Here is a 20,234-nt window from a genome sequence, read left to right as displayed (position 1 = left end):
TCTGGAGTACTGTGTGTAGCCTAGATTGACACACACTAGTGCTGTATTGCTGGAAGGGGTCATTATTTAGATGTGGCAGGCCTACCATCTGCTGAAATAGACATTATAAGGTCCTATAGCATTATTCAAAGAATAACAAAATTCTTGTGCATGGGCCAATATTCCTACTTAAGCTTTGGTACTGGCTATCTTATTCCTGTGGGCTCTTGTGTGCAAATGACTGCAGTATCCATTGTCCTTTAGCATAAACTGTCTTGTGTGATAGCTTTTGAGAGAAATGCTATATAAATGCAAATATTTTCATTAATGCAGGCACTGTATTTCTCTCTTCACTGAACTCTGGTGCACTCTTTCAGATTTTTCCCTTTAGGGACTGTAAATACTTGCATGCTCTTGACTGCCAAATGTAGCTTTTGAAAGAATGGCATCTGTCCAAGGGAAGCAATGCTATGATTTTAGGGAAACATTTAATAATGTCAGATGTAGAAAACATAAGCTAGCACATCAACAAGACAAAGAACACTTGGATTAAACAGGCATAACCCTAATAGCCTTGCAATACTTTGGGTCAACTTTTGGACTGTAGTTTGAAAGCACTGAGCAGACGTGTGACCAATAAACTCTCCCAAGTGTCATTCTGATGAACTACATCCATATGGTAATGACAATCATATTAAACTTTTTTTTTTATATGTCAGACTTTTGGCAATTCAGTTTTTTCCAGAAAATTCAACACAATTTTGTGAATGTTAAATCATTGCAAAATAATGGATAAACTATTCCATGAAACAATGAAATCTTAACAAATCCATTGCCAAAAAGAGAGCCTTGTTGGTACTATTAAAGAATGAAGGATAGAGGGAGTAAGTTTAAAAATCTGGCTAGAATTTGCGAAAACCTAGAGGCTAAAATTAGTGAATGGGAGGGCCAGCAAGGGCACATAATTCATTACATTTCAGGGTTCCATTAGGCCAAGCAAGTTTGTTATATTATATCACTATTAGAATCAGCTTGCTCTTTTTTTTTAAAAAAAAAAGCAGTGAAATTAGTAATGGATAGTATTTTGGGAATAACTTGGACATCTAAATTATATAATTTCCACTAGAAAAGGTTAGTGTGTGCATATTATGCAACATTTCTCCAGTACTGCACTAATAACTTGGATTTAGTTTCTCAATTTTGGCAGTTTAAATCAACAAGCTTCTGACTGAGTTGAGTGTGCTACCATTGAACCAAGGCGGAGTTCAGCATTGAGGATGTTGGATTTTTGAGGCTGTTGGTAAGCTTCTGTTTCATAGGTTGGCATCTGTTTGCAGTAGTGTGTGCGCTGATGCTGTTTGTAACACGGGGTTAGGGAGTGTCAGGAAAGTAGTGTTAGTTTTGCTTCAAAGTAGTATGTACTTAAATTACATTGATCTAACTGATCAAACATATATATTTTTTCCCAAAGTGGTACTCTTGACGTTGTCTACTTTTTGTTTTAGTCAACCAAGGTATGGATTCCTGATGCTGAGGAGGTGTGGAAGTCGGCTGAACTAACAAAAGATTTCAAGGAAGAGGACCACACCCTTTACCTCAAACTGGAAGATGGAACTGTAAGTTTAAGCAGTGCAAAATATTCCTCAATTCTTTCAATGTTTGAGGTGTTGTTGCAACAGATGTTTGCAGATTGTTTCAGATTTCTGTATTTTGTTTTCTATTAGTGGTGTTTGCAATATTGAATATATTATGGTCCAATTCTTATTTCTGAATGGTTTTCTCAAATAATTTGTACTTATTAAAAGACCATCCTTGCATGCCCAAGGAATTTTATGCTTTGATGTTAATTTTTATAATAGCACTTATTGTAACTGCAATAGTTATACTTCAGATAGCTTTACATGCACCTTTTTTTAAAAAAAACACAAACAAATTACTTACAAATCTGGATAAATGCACCACGCTTGGGACTGGTGCTATGATTCTTAGTTTAACATTTATTTATACACTTCAGTTCCATGTCTTTGCTTCTATCCTATTCAAACCAAGCAGAAATCCAGTAAAGGCGCTATAAATTCAGTCTATAATATGTGCATTGCTCATGGTGAGTTGGAGGCTTTTGAGGGGTGTGGTGGGAGGGGAAGAGAAGGTCTAGTAGCCTTGTAAAGGAGAGGAGAACAGGAAAACTCTGCTTCACACCTTACTCAGTCTCATGTCGCCATTGTTTAGTCTCCTGCTGACTAAGTTCCTTGTTATAATCTGAGATGATGCACATTTTGCTGATCATATATGTAGAAGTTAGAAGCACAGGAGTGGAATGTGTTTATTTGTGCACCACTATCAAGTTTGTTGACATATTGATATTTTGAGGGAGCAATTTGTTAATTAAAAGTTTTGATTTTTTTTTTGATTTCATTTCCTTGTGGTTTAAAAAAGCTTTTGTAACTCGGTCCCTTGCCTCATTGCTGAGAGCTGAAGGTATTTATTCTTGATAAACATTCATTATTGGAAAACAAAGAACCCATAATTGCACTGCTTCTAATCACAGGTGTTTGTGAGCAGGTCACAATAGAAATCAGTATTGTTAACACGCTGTCATTTACATGATGTAAGGATTACACAATTCAGTTTGTGAAAAGCCTTTTTGGGCAGGGGAACAAAGACTTAATCCTCAAGAGGATGGGACCTTTCTGCCTTTCAACACACGGCCCAATTAGATGCTGGAAAATTATTAATCTGCACGTGCTTAATGTACAACTGGAGTTGTAAACTGAGGCTTTTAAAAAGTTTAGTCAAAGCCTCGACTTTCGATGCAGGCTAAGGTTTTGATGTACATTAAAACACAATTTAATGAGGACATCTAATCATATTGTTAAGCACATAGATATTTTTTATATGACTGATTTTCGAGAGATTGTTTCCTGAACCTCGCTGCCTCTGTCATCCATTTTTAAGATGCTCCTCGAAACCTACCTCTAACCAAGCTTTTAGTCATCTGTCTGACCACCTCTATTTGGCTTGATGTCAAATTTCATATGACAACATTCCTGTGAAGCACTTTGGAACATTTCTTGATACTGTAGGCACTGCATAGATACTTGTTACATCTGCACCTGCATCTTGTTACTGGGAGGGAGAGGACTTGGTTTATTTACAGTTTGAATAGTTGAGCAGTATGTGACAGGCAGCTATTACAACCAAACATCAGCTGGTTTTAGGGTTGTACAGTTATGTAAACATTATTTCCACTAACATGACTTTTCCATTATAAAAGTTTCTTAGCTGAAGTAAGATTTATAGACATGAAATGCATCCCATATGCAGGATTTCCATATGCCAGTGATCGTATTTATTCTTGGATACATGTTCTAAACAAGTTGATACTGTAACTTTTTTTTTATACATCAACAAAAGTCCAGGATTTCTGAATATTGGATCCACAACTGACTAATGATATGGAGGTTAGATTTGTCACCTTCCTATGCTAAACTTTTTAATGTGTGGTATTGGTCAGAAGTCAAAACTGACTTAAAGATTAAAAGGTGTATATTCTGTAGCATCGTTACCATTTTATTTTAATGATGGCTATAATTTAAAAAAAAATACATCACACAAAACACTGCCCTCTAGTGGGGCTTTAAGTTTGTTGTTTGTTGCTGTGTCCATTCAAGTGACAGGAGATGGAGATATTCAATGCAGAACTTTTGTTCCAAACATTTGCACTTATGGATTTTGATATTACTATCAAAAGTAATGCCTGTGGCAAAATTTTTCACAACTCTAAGCAACAAAAGAATTCAACCTGGATGCGCTATACGGTGTTTAATACTAGATTGTGGCAAAATATGTACTTTTGGCCATTGGTTCGTTTGCAAGGTAGTTTCCTCATTATAATTGAAAAATACCCTGGAAACGGCTTGGTGACCTGCAGAACTTTATTTGGGCATATTCAATTCTTAAATCCTACTGCATGATTCAGTTGACTTTCAAAAATAGATGGAACAATTTGCAGAACCAATTAGTGTCCTTTTTTTAAAAAAAAAAAAATCTTTTGAAAAGTGGCTTACATTGGGGCCAGCCCGATGGAATGTTTGTTTTTTTTTTCTCTCTGAATAAAACTTGACTTGGCTGTGAAGTAGATGCCACTATATTTCAAAGGATACAGCCCAAATGGCCATTGGATACAGATTATGCGATTTGCATGTCATGGGTTGGAATCGGGAAGTTTATGCTAGCATAGTGACAGGAAAAATAACTGCTGTAGCACAGCAATCACCGGATTTGTTCAGCGTTCATAGTTCACGTTTCTTGTATGAGCCCTATTAGTATCTAATGGGATGGATCAAAAGCCAGCTTCCAGTGATGAGAGAGAGTCAGTCAATGTAGTAAACACTCTTTGTATCACCTGATCTTTAATTTATTTCTTATTTAGAGAACTTTTTTAAAATTATAAATAGTTAAAATGAATGACTTGGTGGCAGTGTTCATGTGTCTTTGAGCCTGTGGCATGATATGGACTCATATGACTAATTGTGAATACCCTCCTAGCTGGAAAAGTAACAGTTGCACCTTGGTGCTTAGCGTGTACATTTCTTCACGCCTCCCTCTTGAAACACAGAAGGCTGAACATGTATTCCAAATGGTGACAATTGCTGTGTTTCATGAGGATTCTACAAGCATGGAAAACTTAATTTTTGTACCTAAAATTTTTTTCCACATTGAGCATTTTCATATTCACAATTGGATTTTTTTGAAAAAGGAACGTTTGGATTTTCAATTATGCCTGCCTAAAAGTTAATGCAATTACTCCTCTTGCCTAAATCTCTCTGCCAAGTTCACAAATGCACTCTAACCTGATTCTTGATCTAAATTCAGATTACTGGAACTCCTCCTCCTCCTGCACCTCTGTTCAGCACCTCCTGCCCTGTTCTCCCTCAACTGCTGAGGATGGAATTTACTTTTCCAACTGAGTGCATGTGCTGATGATGTATTTCCACTTGATCACTACTGGGGTATTCGTTCCTCCACGAAATACTTTCCCCAGCTTCTCTTCTTTTCCTCCTCCGCCTTTCATTCACTCCAATGCTCAGTGTGGAAAATCTTTATTTAGGTACAAAAATTTAAAGTTTTCCATGTTCCTGGCATCCTCATGAAACACAGCCATTGTCTCCATTTGGAGTACCTATTCAGCCTTCTGTGTTTCAAGTGGGAGACATGTCAGCCTCTGACAATTGATCAACTGTTACCTAGCTAGGAGGGTAACCAGCCCCATAACACTTATATCAATGCTCCTCAAATTCTGGCCTCTTTATGAATCCCCATTTTTAATTGCACCACCATTGGTAGCTAAGCCTTCAGTTGTGACGTCCCCAAGCTCTAGAATACTGTCCTTACACTTCTCCTCCCCTCTACCTCACTTTCCTCATTTAAGACCCTCCTTTAAAACCTACCATCTTTAACCAAGCTTCAGGTGATCTAAGTGAATATTGCCGTAGGCGGCTGTTATTTTTGTTTCATACTGTCCCTATGATATGCCTTGGGACATTTCATTACATTAAAGATGTTTTGTTATATTGTTATCCATTTTCCCTTTATATTGTGATCTATTTTTCTCTATGTTCTGGCCATTTTTCCTCCCCATTGCAAGCCATTCATTTTACTCCTGCCTGCCTCTTCACTTATTGACCATTTTGCCCTGCATTCTTGTGTCCAAACGCTTATACAATGGACTGGCCGGCTACTCCTGTTAACATTTCCATTGTGCTACAAGTCAGGACATATACACAGAAATATTTATCAAGAATTCCCATATGGTATATACAGGTAGAAATCAGGGATGTTGGCCTTGGGAATGTGCTGGTGATAGTAGGGATATCTGGTGCTCAAGACCTCTGAATGTGGAATGAGTGGCTCAGACGGGAAAATGATATTTCTGTGGGTGCTGTGATGGAACCTGTGGTTTCAAAGCTTGTATTTTTTTTTGAAGACCGACCCTAATGGAAACAAGAAACTGAAAAGGGAAAGTGAGAAAGGAAACTGACCTTTCCAGTTTCGAAGGAAATTAAGACTGAAAACTGAGATTGGAAATCAAAAACTCTGGGGAGATTGAAACTTGTGAATCCAGATAAAGGACACAGGGCCATCAGAGTCCAGATATGATCCCAAAGGTGCAGTACAGGCAGGTTGAAGAAGACAGGCTAGATCCAGAAGCTGAGAATAAGCAAATTTACAGTTGCTGCAGCTGTTATGTGAAGACAACATTGGATCTACACCATTTTTTTGGTTTATTGCAAAGTAGGTTTATGGGGTTGTGTTCTGTCTGAGATTTAATTTTTGTAGCCAAGCAGACTTAAGTTGAAGTTACCAAAAGAAGTAAGGTGTAAAAGTGACTTTAATATGCTAATGAGTAAATGTGGTTGGGGTCTTAGCATGTAAGATTTAAAGGGAATTTGCATTTTTAGATGATGAAGGGGGATTTGAATTTCAAAGAGGTTAATGAGAATAGTAACAACATGAAAAAATATAAGAAAGATAAAGAATGGAAACAATGGAATTTGCATATTAAAAAGGGAGAAACATGTATAAAGGTGAATGAGGCTGAGTCAGGGGAAGGCATTGTAAGATCTAAGTGAGAAGCCTCCAGCATTTGTGCATAACCCTGTCTATAAAAACTGAAGCTGGAGAAAGCCACTTTGAATTCCACTGTCCAGGATATTGTTAATTTGCTGGATCTGTTTAGAATTCAAAATATCTATTTTTGGACTGTTGCCTTAAAGGGGGTGTAACTCGGAGTCAGATTAATTAGGGATTTTAGGAGTTATGGTAGTAATTCGTAGTTCTATGTATGTGCTTGAAATATTCTTATTAAATATTTTAATTTTAAAAAGTGTCTTAGACTTATTTCGGTGTGTGCACTGAATTCAGTAGTAATAAGTACAAATTGCAAAACTATTGTGGATTTGATCTGCCTGGCACACCATCTGCTGTGTCATAACCACCCAGACTGTTGTGAGCAGAGTTGAGGAAGTTCTGCACATGTGTGACATTTTTGGTGAGACGAAACCTGTGGAATTTGGATTTTTTTTGTTGTTGCTATTGGTTGAGGATCAGGCTAAATTCTAGGAGAGGAAGAACTAAAATTCCTTATGAGGAAGACAGAATTTTGAAGGACTCTTGTGACTGAGTTTGACCTGAGTGGACTCTTGAGCCAACTCCCAAGATGTCTTGGTTGGTTGTATCTGCCATTTAATGTGCAATTTATAGTTTATAACCAACTGCAATTTGCCCATTAATTCATGTTTAACTTGTTGGCTCTGGGTTTAGAGTATAGGAGGTTATCCAGGATAGTATTTAGTGTTTGACTATTGTATAGTAAAAATTCTTTTGTTTTAAACCATGGAGTCTTGCTTCATTCTTTCAGTGAATAACTGGAATTTCAGATTTCTTTTTTTAAAAAAAAAAAAAATCTTGGCCTCTACCAAGGTCATACCAATGTTGGCATTTTGAGCACTGTTGCATTAAGGTATTGTCCGACTTACTTCACACAAACAGCCCTCCGATCACTCTGAAAATAGAGATCAAGTTAAAAGAAATAACTTCCTGGGGAAATCAAGAGTTTTCTTGTTTTTGTTGTAGAATATTGAGTATTACGTTAATGAAAAGACTGAAGAATTCCTGTATTTGCGGAACCCTGACATTTTAATGGGTGAAAATGACTTGACTGCACTCAGTTACCTGCATGAGCCTGCAGTGCTTCACAACTTGAAAGTGAGATTCTTAGAGTCCAACAATATCTATACATATTGTGGTAAGTTGACTTTTTCAGTGTCTGTTAAACTTATTTTCTTTTAATTCATACTTTTTGCATAAAAGTAAATTCTCCATCTATTTCATCTTGTTGACATTCAAAGCGTGTGCTGTTATCACCTTCCTACATTGAGTTGCCTATCTCCTGTTCAGTCTGGAATTTGTCCATTTCTCTTGATGCTTTAGCGGAGTTGGCATTTACTGTTCTTTTTATTACCTTTTATGGAGTAGAATATATAATGGTGTGCAATAGTAACTTGTTTACCTTTTTTTAGGTTTCCCTAATTATCCTTAAACACTTGTTCTTAACTGACTTTCTCCCTTCCCAAGGGTGTGGCGTCTTATGTTGGATACTGTTCTGTGGCTGAGCGAAGGCCTCTGGAACCCTCTGTAATATGATTTTTTAATTTGGGTTTAGTGCATTTCTGGTCTTTGTCTCCAAGCTAGTAAGATGGAAATGAGAAGCAATTAATAAAGCCTGTACAAACAGCGGAACCAGTTGAAGAATGTTTATACATTTTCCCCATTTCTAAGGAGTTTTTAACGTTGGAAACTGATCCTATCCGCACAAGGTATTTCCATATCAAAAATAATCCAAGTTTACCAAGTTAACTGCTAAACCTTACTTTGTGGCATTGTATAAGGTTATAATTATGGATCATTAGAGCTATTTGCTTCAGCAGCTTTCATCATGACAATACAATAGTTAATTCGCTACTGCTATGAAGAGAAATCAGATATAAATGCTTGGCCCAATGGGAGCATATTCACCTCCTAAGTAAAGACAGTACAAGTCCCACTCCAAGACCTGACATATAATCTAGGCTGACACATCAATTTAATGTCTTATCCAAAACACAGTACCTCCAGCAATGCTCTGGAGACTACTTTTCCCTGTCACACCCCTCACAAGCACACATGCCAACATCATCCAAAACCATTAAACATTGCCCTTAAGCCCATGCATGCAAGATGGCTGCTCTTTCACTAGGTGAAAAACTGTCCCTTCAAAATAAGTCATTGACCTTGTGTTGCCTTGATATAAAAGCCACTATATAAATATAATTCTGCCATTTCACCAGGATCATAAAGTTGTCATCCTCCTTTTTGTTTGAGTGAATAAGTTTGAGAAGGATTTTTAAAGGTGGAACCAAGAGAGAGTCAGGCAAAGTAGTTGAAGCCTGTATTGATTTGGAAGTTCAGAAGGTTGCACATGATCAGTGTAACGTGCCAAGGTTAAAGGACTTGAAGGGCTTTGGAGGTGAGAGAAATTTTGAAGTTGTACAAAATGGGGTGTTCAAAGCCATGGAGGGATTTGATGAAGATTTTAATGCACTGGGAAACAGTATGATCAATGAATGAGACTGAAATGTGGTACAGTGTAGACATGCAGTTAAGCATTGGAAAATGTATTTGTAAAATGTAATTAGCACACAAGCTTTGACTGTTGCATTGAGAAGCTGGGATTGTTGCCTTAAAAGCAGCGAAGGTTAAACGCCTTCATAACTCTCTCTCTCTTCGGATTAAACAAGGAGAGATCATTCTCATTGAAGCTGATACCTTAAAACGGTCTCCTCCAGTTAATTGGCAAAAAAATTCAAAAGGTAGATGAGAATTGTTTTTAATGCTGTGAGTTATGATCTGGAATACCCTGCCTGAAAGAGTCATGGGAGTAAATTCAAATTGGATACATACTTGAAAGGAAGCACTCGCAAGGCTATAGGGAAAGAGCAGGAATGATTTGAAAGTTCTTAAACCCAGCACATATGTAATGAGCTAAATAGCCTCTTGCGCTGTAAGATTCTGTTAATGCCATTTTATCATTTTAACCTAGGGCTGTAAGATTAGGTTTGAGTTTTTTTTCCCCTTCTGACCAGTGCATTATTGTGTTCAATTTAAAAATACTTTATATGTGATCTCAATTTGTGAGATAACTATTGGCCAGGGCACTGGGGGTACGGAGTTCAAATTTAATTTGTATGTAGTGTCGCCTTCTCAACTGGAGGGTTTTTGATCTATGGAACAGTTAAGCTGCTAAACAAATGCAGCTAAAGATGTCACTGAAAATAGGATTAAATTTAAGGGAATGGCTGGATCTGCTTGACATTTTGATTGTGAGACATTATTAGTTCACAAATTATCCAGATTATCGGACAGTGACATTGGCATATTAAACTACTTTGTTCCGGGAGGAAGCCATAAATTCACGTTAATGCAGTCAGCATTGAAAAGAGAACTGGAGTATTGCTTAAAGACACCATTGTTGAAGCTTTTTGTCTTGCACTCATCAAGACAATTTGCAAGAATACCGATATATTTATACAATTTATACTGTATGAGAAGAGTGCTGATTAGTTTGTAAGTGGACTATGGTAGAGGTGTTGCCATGGAGAATCGGGATCAAGCTGCTGTCAAGCAATGCTCAGCAGTTAACTGTCAGTTACCATTGATTGGTGCATTCTTGCAAAGTATCCTGATGAGTGCAAGACTAAAAGCTTTGACATGGCTTTTTTTTTAACAAGACTCAGGTTCTGTACCATCAAACAGCTGTGAAGTACTTAATTGACTGTAAGTCATTTAGCATATCCCAAAGGTTGTGAAAGGTATATAAATACAAGCTCTTTCTATAAATGCTTCACCCTCAAAATGCATAAAATGAAGCTGCTTTATTTGCATGGGAGATGGGAACTAAGCTCTCAGCAATGTTAAATTGTCATTGTGTGATGTGTTAATTACTGTCAATCAACCTCTGTCACTGAAAATTATTACAAGTTTTAATTGGAGATTTAAAAAAAACATTTAAGTATTTTTCTCTTCTATGTCTCTTCTGAATCCAGTCTTTCTTTCTCCCCCCACCCTGCCCCCTTCAATCTAATTTGACAGCCACATTAATTTAAACTGCACAAGGACTGAAAATGAAGTATACTTCACAATCCTTCACTGTGGGTAGGGTGCCAAGGCAGCTGTTAATCCTGTTCACTCAGGCCCCAGATGCCTTGTTTCCCCTCACTGAAATATCAGCAGCTTGCACTTGACATGCAAAGCTTGTAAAAACCTCCATGCGGGGCAAGTCAAACTAATGGCCTGCTCTGGTAAATTCTGCCCAATCAATTTGGGAGTAGAAATTCCCTGGTTTGAAATGTTATGCAGTGATAATCAATCTTCCTTCACTTGCCATGGGGACAGAGGAAAGGTGTTGCTGGCTTCTAAATGAGGACTGGCTTAAAAAGCCTGGAGATATTGTTTAAGGTGTCTCTCTCAGTGCCTGCTTGGGACATCACGTGTTAGTGTACTCCTGTAAATCTTGTAAACTGGTACTCTTGTGGGGATTAAAACTATCCTACAATTAGTTTTATAATTTTTAAAAAAACCTCTTGAATTCTTAAATTGCTTAACAATTTGAAATTTTCTTGAAGGTATTGTTCTAGTCGCCATCAACCCATATGAGCAGCTCCCTCTTTATGGCGATGATGTAATTTACGCTTATAGTAGACAGAATGTGGGTGACATGGATCCCCATATCTTTGCTGTTGCGGAGGAAGCGTACAAACAGGTGGTGAGGTAAGCACATGGGGTAGAGAGTCTCGTGCCTTTCTTAAAAGGCAGCCAAGTATGATTTTTTTTGTGTTTAAAATATCCAATTGAATAGCACAAAGCAACATCTGGTCTGTATCTGTAGTGTTTTACATGTAGGGCAGAATCTTTGGCTCGGTGAGTAGGGGCGGGGCCTGCTTGCTGAGGCGTAAAATGATGTCACCGCGCTTCATTTAGATTTTCAGCTTGGCGGGCACGCAGCCGGGTCAGCTGCACACCTGCTGAATTCTCAAAGGCCTATTAAGGCCATTGAAAAAGCCACTTGAGCAATTACCTGAGCTGCCCGTCCAACCTTAAAGTTGGCGGAGGGGCAGGCGAAGAGCCCAGGCGGCCCTCGCGTTTTTCATGGAACCTCATCCACGACTGGGATGAGGTTTCATGAATGATTAAGTTTTCACAAAAATTTTTATTGAAGTTAATGCACATCCCCCAATAGGGACATGTCATTAAAAATTTTTCACTTCTTTATTAAACTATTTAACCTTAAAACTTATTTTCCTGAGGCACCTCTGTGCCTCGGAGATTTCTGCACTCTTTCAGGCGCATGGGCACGAAAGAGCACACTCCTGATTCGGGCAACACCCACCCCCACCCGCACAGGGAGCGCACAGCGCCTCCGGGTGTGTGTCATGCTGGGCAGGCCAAATTAGCCCACCCACGTAAAATGGCGACGCAGACCCGATCGGGGGTGCCGATCAGACCCACACCGTCTGCCTGACAGGCAGAAAGTTCTGCCCGTAGACTTTTCATCCAGACTGGAAGACCAGCAATCTCAAAGACTGAACAAAACAAATAGGCACAAAGGGGGATATGTAGAGAATTGTATGTAGAAATGAAGAATTGGCTATATGCTGCCTCCTGTAATTAATGGATTGAGTGGTCAGCAACTGGATTAGTTGCAAAACTGCAAAGAGCTGTAAACTGATTATATAAAGATCATCACAGTGAAGCAATGAACAATGACATATTATAGGCAGTTCTTTTTTAAACACAAAAACTCATCCCCACGTGCCTCAGATTTGTCAGATCGTGGGAGGCTAGCAGAGGAGACTAAAGCTTGGTTTGAGGTTGGATTTAATGAGAGTCTTAAAAAAAAAAGCTGAGGAGCTAAGTGGGGGATATTTGAGTGAATGGGAGTTAAGCGGCTAAATGTGGTGCTAATAATTGTGAGATGACGGAAGAGGGAATTGGAAAATATTGCAAGAGACGCTTGAGGTAGTGAGAGGCAGAGTCTTGGTGGGCTGGTGGTAGAGATCAGCTAAACTTATTAACTCCTGTGATTGGAGTTGCCATTCTTGACTGATACTATTTTCATTCTGATATCCTTTCTCTTCCGGCCCTCAATCACTTCCCCAGATGTTTGGTTCTGTCCTGGGTCTGTACTTGTGTTAATGTTGTTCTATAGATGAATGTTGTAAATGAACATTTTCACAGAGGGAGTAGATGATTTTTTTGTTAAGAGATGAAGTGTTGAAGGGAGTTCCAGAAAGCAGATTTATGTGACTGAAGGCTTTGCTGTCAGTAGAGCGGGAACTGGAGTGGGGAAAGGCATGAATGGATGGCCAGAATTGGAGGAATGAAATTTTTGCAAATGTAAAGCAATAAAGCTTGTCGGAGTAGGGTGAGGTTGGGCCAAGGAGGGATAAACAGGCAAAGACTAACTTAACATTGAGTTTGGGGGTGGGAAGGTGTGTGTGTGATGGAGCTATAGTGTTTATTAGACGTGGATTTCCCTGTATTTGGAATTGGTGACTTTTGACCATATGTCACTGAACAGGCTTCTACAAGAAAACATATTAAAGCCAATATGAAAAGTGGCGAGTCAGAAGCTACAGGTCCGGGCTCTGGGGGAGACGGAGGCAAAGTGGTAATGTCACTGGACAAGTAATCCAGAAGCCCAGGCTAATACCTGACTATAGCAGCTGATGGAATTTAAATTTAATAAAATCTGGAATAGAAAACGAGTCTGTTTCATGGCATCATTACAATCACTGGTGTAAAAACCCGTATGGTTCATTATGTCTTTTTTATGGGAGGAAATCTGCCATCCTTACCTGGTCTGGCCTACTTGTGACTCCAGATCCACAGTAGCTTGGTTGGCTCTTAACTGCTGTCCTAGCAAGCCACTCAGTTCAAGGGCAATTGGGGATGGGCATCAAATGCTGGCCTTGCCAACAATGCCAAATTCCATGAAAGGATTTAAAGGTTTTATGCAGCTGGCTTCAAAGCTGCTGGATTTGTAATCCATTGAGCCTTTTTGCATTTTGTTCAAATTGCAGTAAACTGCTTTGTAAACAATAATACAGCAAAATAATTCATGTAATATAATCATAATTCTTAACCAGCTTCTTGACTACTGAGGATAAGAGCCTTATAAGCAATATTCAAAATTGCTTTACTGTGAATAGTAACCCAATTTGCTGAACATTTCTGATGGCTTCAAACAAATTTATCTTCCATGTACCCCATACTTTCCTGGTTATTTTCAAACTTTTATGCCTTGTGTAGTAAATGGATGTGTAGATTGATGGCAGGGTAACCATTTCTTGTGTAGCGTACTATAGTGCTCAGATGAAGGCTAACGTTGGACTCCTTACAAGCCTAAATGTCATACTTAACCAAGCACTAACACAATTATATTATATCCTCCTTTAGTAACAAGTATTACTTTAACATCATGAGGTGAAGAGATGAAGTGTTGTATCCTATGACAGCAATGCAATATTTTTAGTTCTAGTTTTGTTGTTCAATGCTGCCAAGGCACTGAGCATTGGTTTTGGAATTAATAATATGAGAATGAACGTCAGCATTTTTTGTGGTGTACCATTAGTCTTACTATATGGGACAGCACTGGGAATATAGATTAAAATATGGAGGTGGTTTAATTTGTGTAATCTCTCAGCAAGCAAAGCAAATTCATTTAGTTTTAATGGATTCTTGTTAACATTAAAATAAATTGTTCAGCTAGAATTATCAAGTATGGTACCTTTGCCTATTATACATACAACATCAATGTCCAGGGTGCAGCTTTTACAAGAAGCCCAAATTATCCAAGTTGTGTCTCTTTTCCAAAACCTAGAAAAGCTACTGTGGAGACCATTTCGCTTTGTTTTTGTACTGGATACATTCAGGTCCATTCATATAAATAAGTTTCACTACTGATTTAATTGCTGAGCAGAAATGTCTCCCTTTAATTTTACATCCTAATTGTATTTCTTATCTTGGTGATGAATTACCATTATTTCCTGTGTAATTGTGCTTTCTATCAGAATGCTGCTCAACTCATTCTATTTGCCTGAATGACACACCTGGTCGGTTTGGTCTAATTTGCTTCATTGAATAGTCATGTCGAGTTCAATAATTTTCCTTTAGTATTAATGGTCTTCAAAAGATTAGCTAGATGTCATACCTACAGTGTGAAAAATTGCACTCCAATATTTGTATTTTCTGCGTTGCATAAACCTGAGCTAAACAAACTTAAGCTAAAGCAATGTCACTGACTTGCATCAAAATGTTTTTGAATGTGTTGTCCCACAATACCAACAGTACTTGATTTAGTGCTTAATTAGCAGAAAAGGAAACGGAAAACTAACCCTTCTGACTTGTCTATTTGAGTTGAAGAGTTTATTTTTTGTTGGCTTCCACATTGAGTGATTTGCAAACATGTGGTTGGGAGTTGGAAGCAAAAAGCAAAATACTGTGGATGCTTGTTAAATCTGAAATAAACAAAATGCTGGAAAAACTCAGCAGGTCTGGCAGCATCTGACATCTGGAGAGAGAAAGAATTAACGTTTCGAGTCTGTATGACCTGAAATCTTCTGAAGAAGGGTTCATAGGGACTCGAAACGTTAACTCTGTTTCTCTCCACAGATGCTGCTAGACCTGAGTTTTTCCAGCATTTTCTGTTTTTGGTGGGGAGTTGGTTTTTGTTTTAATTTGTGTTGCTAATAGAGTGTCTGCAGATTTCTTTCTGCACTGCCATTTGATTGATTTAAATTCTTCGTCATTGAGGTTGGAGTTTGGTCTTCCTGATCATTCAACCAATGCTATTTTCATTCACCATTTCTGTAGTTTTATCCTATGTAAGTGTCTGGTCCTGTCTGTTGAAATGGATTGTGCTAGTGATCTTGGCTCTACCATTTAGCTAGCAGAATCTAGGGTGGTACTAGAAATGAATCATCTAATTTGTTTAACAGGAATGAAAAGAACCAATCCATTATTATAAGTGGAGAATCTGGGGCAGGGAAAACCATGTCTGCCAAGTACATCATGCGCTATTTTGCAACTGTTGGAGGATCTGCCAGTGAAACCAATGTGGAACAAATGGTTCTGGCATCCAACCCTATCATGGAGGTATGTTTTGAACACTGCCATATGTGTACTTGATTTAAAGGCCTTGCAGTATGGTTTTTTTAAAGTACCTAAAACTACTTTCTGTAGATAGAGTATCAATCTTCTATGTTGTCAAGTAGTTGCCAGTGTTGTAACCATACTGGAAAGACTTGAAGTGCAACAGGTCCTGGATGACAAAGGACAAATGTTGTGGCCCCTCCCAATATAAAATATATTGCACTTGTTCTGACTGTGTTATTTAAATGATGCAATGTATTAATTGGCTACTTTTTGACCTTGGAACTAAAATATTTCATTTTCCAAACAGGCAATTGGAAATGCAAAAACTACAAGAAATGACAACAGTAGTCGATTTGGCAAATACATAGAGCTCAGTTTCAATCACAGGTATCACATAACAGGGGCCAATCTGAGAACATACCTGTTGGAGAAATCGAGAGTGGTGTTCCAGGTAAAGAATGCTTTTCCCCACTACTTTGTCCGAGAGTTCTGTAAATGTCTACTGACTTTGTTCTGTCCAGATTTAAAATGTATCTTGTACATGGACAAAACTGTTTTCTAGATAATCCCTCAATTGTTTCATTTATCCCATTCTGGATAACTGATCACATTTGGAGATACTTTCAGTGCATCTTCTTTGACTCTCCCAGCAGTCCTATGCATAGACTAAATCCTTATTGTATCCATTAAAAAAAATGTAATTATCATCTACCTTGCTGAGAGTCTCCTATTAATAACTTTATTAATATAATATGTCTGTTTTTATATTAAAATTAATCACTTCATTGTGATTAAGTAGAAAAACTTTAGGGGGAGATTCATTTATAACGAGTAACGACAATAGAGAAGAGGTTGGTCACACAATACCTGCCTTTTCTATTCATCATCATTTTAGTTTACCAAAATGAGTCTCCTATTCTACAAGTATACAGTGTACATCTTGTAAACTTTGTTTACAAACTAATTGGCTTATTTTTCCATGGCATACAGTGTAATGTTCAATGGTTTGATTGACCTGTTTGTTATTCTGATAACTAACCTGTGTAACTGCAGTTAATTGTTTTAAGTCTGTGGGTAGAGGAGGAGAGCTGGAAACGAGTCTCTGCTCAGAGCCTTGGGTCTTTCTGGAACTGTGTGTGTGTAAATCCTGAAGGGTTCTAAGATATTTTAAAGTAGCTTCAGTAAACCTGTTGTTGATTTGGAACTAGCATTACCTCTGCATTGTTCTGAGATAAAGCAGAAGATACACAGCAAACTAGCAAATACATTTATATACTGCTAGCTTAAATTGTATAGTTCCTTTTCCAAGTACTTTTCTGCAAGATTGTTGTTTTATCTCCATTGACCAATATGTAACAGTATTTCTTTATCTAATTAAAAGTATTGCAGTCTGTTGTGAGAAAGTAATTTGTCACATTTTTTTCTGATTGGCTGAAGTAACTATTTCCAGTTATCTGGAAACTGCATCTTTCCTTAACTTCTGGCAAATTTATTGGTCAGTTATGTCTGGACTTTTAATTGTCTCCCAGCAATAGCTGCAAGTTTCCTAATTTTAATGCTCGTGTTTGTCTCTGCCACATTTTGCTCCCTGTAGTCTGTGCACTTGTGTTCTTCTGCACAAGGCCTGTTCCTAATTCTCTCTTGCTGTATTGTTCTCCTGAGTTCCTGTTCATTTAGAACTTCCTATTCTTGTCCCAAAGCAAGCCTCCTTCCAGCCCCTAGAGTTCCAAGATTTGAATTGCATTTACAATGTATAATTTTGCAATATTGCTTCATTTCTCAGGCTGTTGAGGGAAGGAATTATCATGTATTCTATCAGCTCTGTGCCTCAGCTAACCTGGTTGAATTTTCTGAACTGGACCTTGGTAAGTGTTGACCATGAGGCATGTGAAGCATTAAAGTAAAAAGGTATGTACTAAGTGGTTGTAGAATATACTGGATTGTAAGCCTGCACTTTAGCTATTCTCCTCCTTTTGATTATGCATGTCTATATAAAACATTTTTACAAGATGTGATGTGCAAATGGTCTCTGATATTACATAAGGAATTGCTGCTTTGACTGCTGCCGTGGTACCACTTTTTATTGAGGCAATAAAGCAGGGTTCCAGGATTTGCAGGTAGTTCTGATCAGATGAGTAACTGTTGATGACATTTGTCTGAGAAGCCCACTAAAGATTAATGATATGACCCTGCCACAACTAATTTCAGTCTGAATCATTTTAGACTTTTTTGTGTGTTTTTTTTTCTCTTTCCCACCCCCCCCCTTAATGACCTTTTAATCAAAAGTGATACTTTGGGCAATATGTCACTTTTACCTTAAACACTTGTGTATTGATAAAACTATGTAATGTAATTTGGATTGCAAGGTCATGGGTGAAGTCACCTGTTGCTATGTTTTGATTCTGTTAAGTTGTGTCAAGATTTTTCTCCATGGATTATTTTCAATCCTACTCTTGATTTTCATATTGAGTTCAGGAAACATGGTGATGGAATGTTCTCCCATATGGAACAAGTGTAAAAGATGCCATTGACATATAGGGAAGACTCTCTCTTCCCCCCTCCCCCATGTTGGGTTGGGGGGGTGGGAGTGCAGGAGCGGGTGCGTGCAGGTGTACCTCCGATCGGGGTGTGCTGCCATTTTACATGGGTGGGCCAATTAAGGCTCACCCAGCGTGATGTCCGCTAGGAAGCGCTATGCGCTCCCTGTGGGGGCAGGGAATTCCCTAAGCTGGGAGTGCGCTGTTTCCCACATGCACGCGAAAGAGCTAATTGCTGCCTCAGGGAGATCGGCTCCAAATTCAAAAATGGTTAATGCACAAACATAAAATTTCCCTGACATTCCCTCATGTGACACTGTCACATGTGTTGGGACATGTCCATCACTTTTATTCACACTTTTAAAATTTTTAGAAACCTTCATAAACCTCATCCCGCCACTGGATGAGGTTTCAGGCTTTTTCTGTAGCCCGCCAGGGCTCCCGGCCTGCCCCGCCAGCCTTAAGGTTGGACGGGCAGGTCCATTAACTACTTGAATTACTTTTTAAACGGCCTCAATTGGCCGTTGACAGGTCAGCGGGTGCATGGCTGATTTGGCTGCACCCCTGCTGACCCCAAGATTGAACTGACGCAGGGTAATGTTAGGAGTTCCGCCCGATGTCATCCCGCGTTGTTTTACACGTCGGCGAGCGGGCCCCGCCCCCCGCTCGCCGACCTCAATATCCTGGCCATAATCTTTATACTTAAAAGTGGAACAGTTTTATTTCATTGTATTTGTGCTCAAGTCCTTCACAAATAACCATCTCTCTACAAAGCTATGCAGAGAGAAAATACATGAGGGATTACAATTATCACCAGAACATGGCAGCTGACAATCTAGCAATTTTTCTTCCTGTAATTGCTCAAATTCCTAATTTTTTTTTTTGCTACCTGAACAAATAGTATTGGCTGAGGAAAAGGAAGGATTACAGGAGACAGGCCTGGGTAAAATGTTTGCCACCTGCTGGTGAGCCATTTGTTTCTTGGCTGTTCACATGAATTTTACTACTGAACAAGGGAGAAGACAATGTCTAATTTCACAGAATGTAGTCCAGTTACTTCCATCCATAAGTTTTAATTATTGTCCTCCAGGTAGTGCTGAGAATTACCTCTATGTTAATCAAGGTGATGTTTATGTTGATGATAAAGATGATGCTGCAGATCTTGAAAGAACTCGAAACGCCTTCTCAATGTTGGGTATGTATAGCCTAATATCAAATGCAACAGAATGTGTATATCCAGATTTCCTGTCAGCAAACTGATGTTTTCGATTTTCATTTTATTCCTGAGGGCATTGATTATGGTTTCTATTATATGTAAATCTACTTGTGTTCATCATATGTAATCATCTCCAGTCACAAATATTTTTAAGATAATTGAATAACATTGTATTTTAAAAATGCAAAAAAAAAATCAACTTCTACAAGTTTTTATTACAATTGGTAATAAGATTAAATTAACAAATTGGAAATATCCTGTAATTTATGGTTGCTGCAGATGAGAAATGTTGCTGAACAGTAAAGGTATATTTTTCTAATTTTTTTGTAACCTTAGGAAGGGAAACTACTAATAGAGATACTTTCTTAACTCCACCTCTGTACCCAACCAACCAATGTGGAAAATTCATGGTTTCTATTTTAAACCTTCTACAAATGCACTGGGGGAAAAAAATCAGTATCAACTGCAAAAATCAGTACCGGATTTTCCCATCACTGCATGATGATTTACAAATGTATAATATCTAGTGCATATGCACAGAATCATTTTATGTACAAGGGAAATAACGCATATATTGGTGAACCCTGTGTCAGAAATGTGAACATGCCTATGCTTTGTGTGCGATGAATTCTTTTTACGGGCATCTTGTATTTTGTATTAGCTCCAGGTAGATTTTAGATGTCTGCTTGACTGAGTACTGCCTGCATGGCTAGAGTTGATCAGAACCACGTGTATGGATGGTTTGTTTG

At 38.3% G+C, this 20,234-nt stretch overlaps 1 protein-coding gene and 1 long non-coding RNA gene across 2 annotated transcripts in view; one reads left to right on the top strand and one right to left on the bottom strand.

The window, feature by feature from the left end:
- LOC144688875 (uncharacterized) overlaps positions 1 to 20,234 on the bottom strand; it is a 207,034-nt gene that overhangs the window by 141,234 nt on the left and 45,566 nt on the right. The gene's annotated exons all lie outside the window — the stretch shown is intronic.
- LOC144688874 (unconventional myosin-Vb-like) overlaps positions 1,245 to 20,234 on the top strand; it is a 121,267-nt gene continuing 102,277 nt past the window's right edge. The window contains 8 exon segments of the mRNA XM_078555878.1: positions 1,245 to 1,279; positions 1,485 to 1,595; positions 7,615 to 7,786; positions 11,202 to 11,346; positions 15,576 to 15,732; positions 16,040 to 16,183; positions 17,516 to 17,597; positions 19,360 to 19,464. Coding sequence (XP_078412004.1) covers positions 7,681 to 7,786; positions 11,202 to 11,346; positions 15,576 to 15,732; positions 16,040 to 16,183; positions 17,516 to 17,597; positions 19,360 to 19,464 — 739 coding nt within the window. The 5' untranslated portion in view covers positions 1,245 to 1,279; positions 1,485 to 1,595; positions 7,615 to 7,680.

The sequence above is a fragment of the Cetorhinus maximus genome, chromosome 13, assembly GCF_964194155.1.
Source record: "Cetorhinus maximus chromosome 13, sCetMax3.hap1.1, whole genome shotgun sequence".
NCBI lineage: Eukaryota > Metazoa > Chordata > Chondrichthyes > Lamniformes > Cetorhinidae > Cetorhinus > Cetorhinus maximus.
The sequence above is the reverse complement of the archived record's forward strand: the minus strand, read 5'-3'. Positions and strand labels throughout refer to the sequence as shown.